Source organism: Mauremys reevesii, linkage group 15 (assembly GCF_016161935.1).
Source record: "Mauremys reevesii isolate NIE-2019 linkage group 15, ASM1616193v1, whole genome shotgun sequence".
NCBI lineage: Eukaryota > Metazoa > Chordata > Testudines > Geoemydidae > Mauremys > Mauremys reevesii.
The window spans coordinates 8,819,773-8,823,469 of record NC_052637.1 but is presented as its reverse complement, the minus strand read 5'-3'; the positions used below and the strand labels follow the sequence as shown (position 1 = coordinate 8,823,469).

The 3,697-nt window shown below is 40.9% G+C and overlaps 1 protein-coding gene across 1 annotated transcript; it reads right to left on the bottom strand.

Annotated features, from left to right (window-relative positions):
* Positions 1 to 230: 230 nt before the first annotated feature.
* On the bottom strand, positions 231 to 998 carry LOC120383553 (olfactory receptor 14A16-like). The gene has a single exon (XM_039501710.1). The coding sequence runs from the start codon at positions 996 to 998 to the stop codon at positions 231 to 233; it is 768 nt and encodes a 255-aa protein (XP_039357644.1).
* Between the last annotated feature and the right edge of the window lie 2,699 nt (positions 999 to 3,697).

Below are 3,697 nucleotides of genomic sequence, written 5' to 3'. Positions count from 1 at the left end.
CCATTCTTATAAGAACATAGGAATGGCCATATTCTTATGTTCTTATATTCTTATAATAACTCTTTTTTTTTGCTTCAGTCAAGTTTGTCTGGATTTTTACTAGTGCAAATACCCAATTCTGCATGAAGAGATAGCATGTTATGTTCTCATGAAGACAATAATATTGTCAGATAATTATATTTCTAAAGAAACACAGAATGAAATCATGATTAAAAGATAAATATGGACACTTAATTCTTAATAAATAACCTCCAACCTATCAGTTTACTCAGAGCACCTTTGAGCTCCTTGTTCCTCATGCTGTAGATGATTGGATTCATCAGTGGTGGCAACACAGAATAGAGAATGGCCTCCAAGAGATTCAGAACTGATGGAGGGTTGGAGATGGGTTTCAGATATTCAAAAGCGGAAGTGAAAAATAAGAAGGAAATTACAATGAGGTGAGGAAGGCAGGTGGAGAAGGCTTTATGCCGGCCCTGCTCAGAGGGCATTCTCACCACTGTGGTGAAGATATGAACATATGACACAATTATGAAAACAAAGCAGCTTAAGCATAAGAATAAACTAAAGATGAGAAACCCAAGTTCACCGAGGTCTGAACCAGAGCAGGCGAGTTTGAGGAGCTGGGGGATTTCACAGAAGAACTGATCCACCATGTTGCCTCCACAGAAGGATATTACAAATGTGTTTCCAGCGTGCACTGCAGAGTAGAGAATAACACTGATCCAGATACTGGCTGCCATTTTGACACAAGCTCTCCAATTCATCACAGTCTCATAGTACAATGGTTGGCAGATGGCGACGTATCGATCATATGCCATGATGGTCAGTATGGCATAATCTGCTGAAGCAAAGAAGACAAAGAGAAAGACTTGGGCAACACATCCAGAATAAGAAATCGATCTGATGTTCATGAGGGAGTTCACCATGGATTTGGGGATGGTGACAGAGACGCAGCCGAGGTCTAGGATGGACAGATTCATGAGGAAGAAATACATGGGGGTGTGAAGGTGGTGGTCAAGGGCTATGGCTATGAAAATGAGAAGATTCCCCACCAGCGATAAAAGGTAAAGAACTAGAAACACCACAAAGTGTAAAATCTGCAGCTCCCGAACATCAGAGAATCCCATGAGAAGGAATTCGGTTGCGGTGGTTTGGTTGGACATTTTCTTCCTCGGTAGACAGTGTGATGTCTGTGGAAAGAATGAGAAGGACAATGGTAAGGATTAGAGTGACACAGGGAATAGCCCTGATTCCCCGTTCTCTAATATCTCATTATATGAATGTCAAAGGTGCACAGCACTCGTCACTTATAATGTTTAGGTGTCGTTAGTAATCTCGAATCTGACAATCAATCAGTCTTGTTATCAAACTACTGTAATTGAGTCAGCTCCTTTAAAGTCAATGGAGCTTCGTTACTTTACCCCATCTGAGGATTTGGCCCAAGATATGGCTTGTTAACATGCTTTATGAAGAATGGAACAGAGTACAATCCAAACCGAAAAATTCTTCCAAAGGACATCGCTCTATTGCGACCATCACCAAGCTCACAGCTTGGCTATGAAAATGTAAAGACATTTTAAATGTGTGTAACAATGGACTAGCAGCATCCCACCATCACCACTATGTTGAATCGTTTATTCTGTGTTGTGCCATGGAGGGGTTGTCAGGACACTTGGGCTCTATTCTTGTCTCTGCCAGTGACCTGCTGTGTGACTTCCGGACAGTCATTTCCCCTCTTTCTAACGAGAGACTGCTGAATTGGAATTAATTTTCAAAATGGGCACCATTAAATTAGGCTTCAATAAAGACTGGGAGTGGATGGGTCAATACACAAAGTAAAACTATTTCCCCATGTTTATTTCCCCCCAACACTGTTCCTGACACCTTCTTGTCAACTACCGCAAAGGGACCATTTTGATTACCACTACAAACAGTTCTTTTTCCCTCCTGCTGGTAATAGCTCACCTTAACTGATCACTCTCTTTAGAGTGTGTATGGTAACACCCATTGTTTCATGTTCCCTGTGTACATGTACATCTTCCTACTGTATATTCCACTGCATACATCCGATGAAGTGGGCTGTAGCCCATGAAAGCTTATGCTCAAATAAATTTGTTAGTCTCTAAGGTGCCACAAGTACTCCTGTTCTTTTTGTGGATACAGACTAACACGGCTGCTATTCTGAAACATTTCTGACTCTGTTTCCCCTCTCTGCCTTTCTCTGCCATGTTAACTAGGACTGTAAGGGCTTTTGGAGAGGGGCCAGAGGGCAGATTTTTGAAGGTATTGAGGCACCTAGTGGGGTTCTCAAAACATCTAGGGCCCCAACATCCCTTGAAATTAATGAGTTATAAGCTCCTAGGTGTCTCTGAAAATGGCACTAGGTGCCAAAATACCTTTGGAAACATGGTCCTATGTCTTGTTATGTGTAAGTTCTGCACAGCCATTTACACCATTTATACTCAGCCAGCAGCAGTGTGGAGCTAGACCAGGAGCTCTGAGTTCTACTCCCAGTGATCTCCCATATGTCCTTGAACGGGGTCAGGATAGACAGGGTTTGGCTGCTTGGTTCAACTCTAACCCAGGGTTAAAAGGGGCTAGTTTGTGTAAAACACAGTCTGGGTGCTATCAACTTTACTAGTTATTCAACTGTTACCTTTTACAATGATCCCTTTGAAAAAGAAATCACACAGATGCAATAGAATAAATGGACTTGAAATTAATGCTTTGTCAGAGAATATTAATGTTCCCCAACTTATTTAAAGTTTAAGGCAGGTTGGAAATTTCTAGCTTAATCTTTTATAATGGATGTTGGTTTTTTAGCTAAACAACAACAAATTTCAGAATCTGTCTGCTTTTCTCAAACATGTTGTGTAAAGAATCTGAAAACTCAAAAAACAAACATTTTTGTTTTTGTGATAAAAAAAATCTAGTTTTCAGTAGAAAGTTTTCATTTGCCACAAATTAAAAAAAAATTGATTTTGCGTTTTCAGTGAAAAGTCAACTTTTTCCTGAGAGGTAGAAAAATTCCTATCAGCAGTAGATAACTGATTAAATGGAGAGTAAAGTCTTAACGAGTTCATATTGTGATTCATATTTATAATCTGAATTTCCCACTGTATGATTTCCCCTGTATATTGTTAATTGAAATAACAGACTTACTTACTGTGCTGATCTTTGTTGATTTTATTTTTCCAGCAGATGATGCATTCAGTCATCCAGCACTGAAAGGCCCAGGTATCTGAGCATCATTTCACCCTTCAATCTGTGACTGAACTAAACTCAAACCTGTTGCTCTCTGCGGATGAGCTGTGTGTAGCTGGCGTTGAGCATCACTGGCATTAAAGGACTGATGCTGCAGGAAGGTGATTTATCCACTTCTATTTCCTAAGGGCTAGTGGGACTCACTCCCAGGAGCCCTGCACAGCTCAGCAGCAAAGGCCCAGAGGCAAGCGCATAGATGCCTAGGTGATAAATCCAAAAGTGTCCTAGCATAGGGCCTACAATCTCCCCAGGTTCTCTGATTGCTGCCCAGTGTCTGTGTTATCTATACGCCAGGATTACAAATGGATTTACACATCTAAGTAGATGGAGACAGGCACTTATCAATGCTCCTAAGTGAGATAAGTGGCTAAAACCCATGGGCATTCAATGGGAGATTGGTGCTATTGTAAATCGCAGTAGGCACCTATCA

What these genes read in the sequence shown, in the direction of transcription:
- LOC120383553 (XM_039501710.1), bottom strand. Translation starts at nt 998, where the DNA reads ATGTATTTCTTCCTCATGAATCTGTCCATCCTAGACCTCGGCTGCGTC.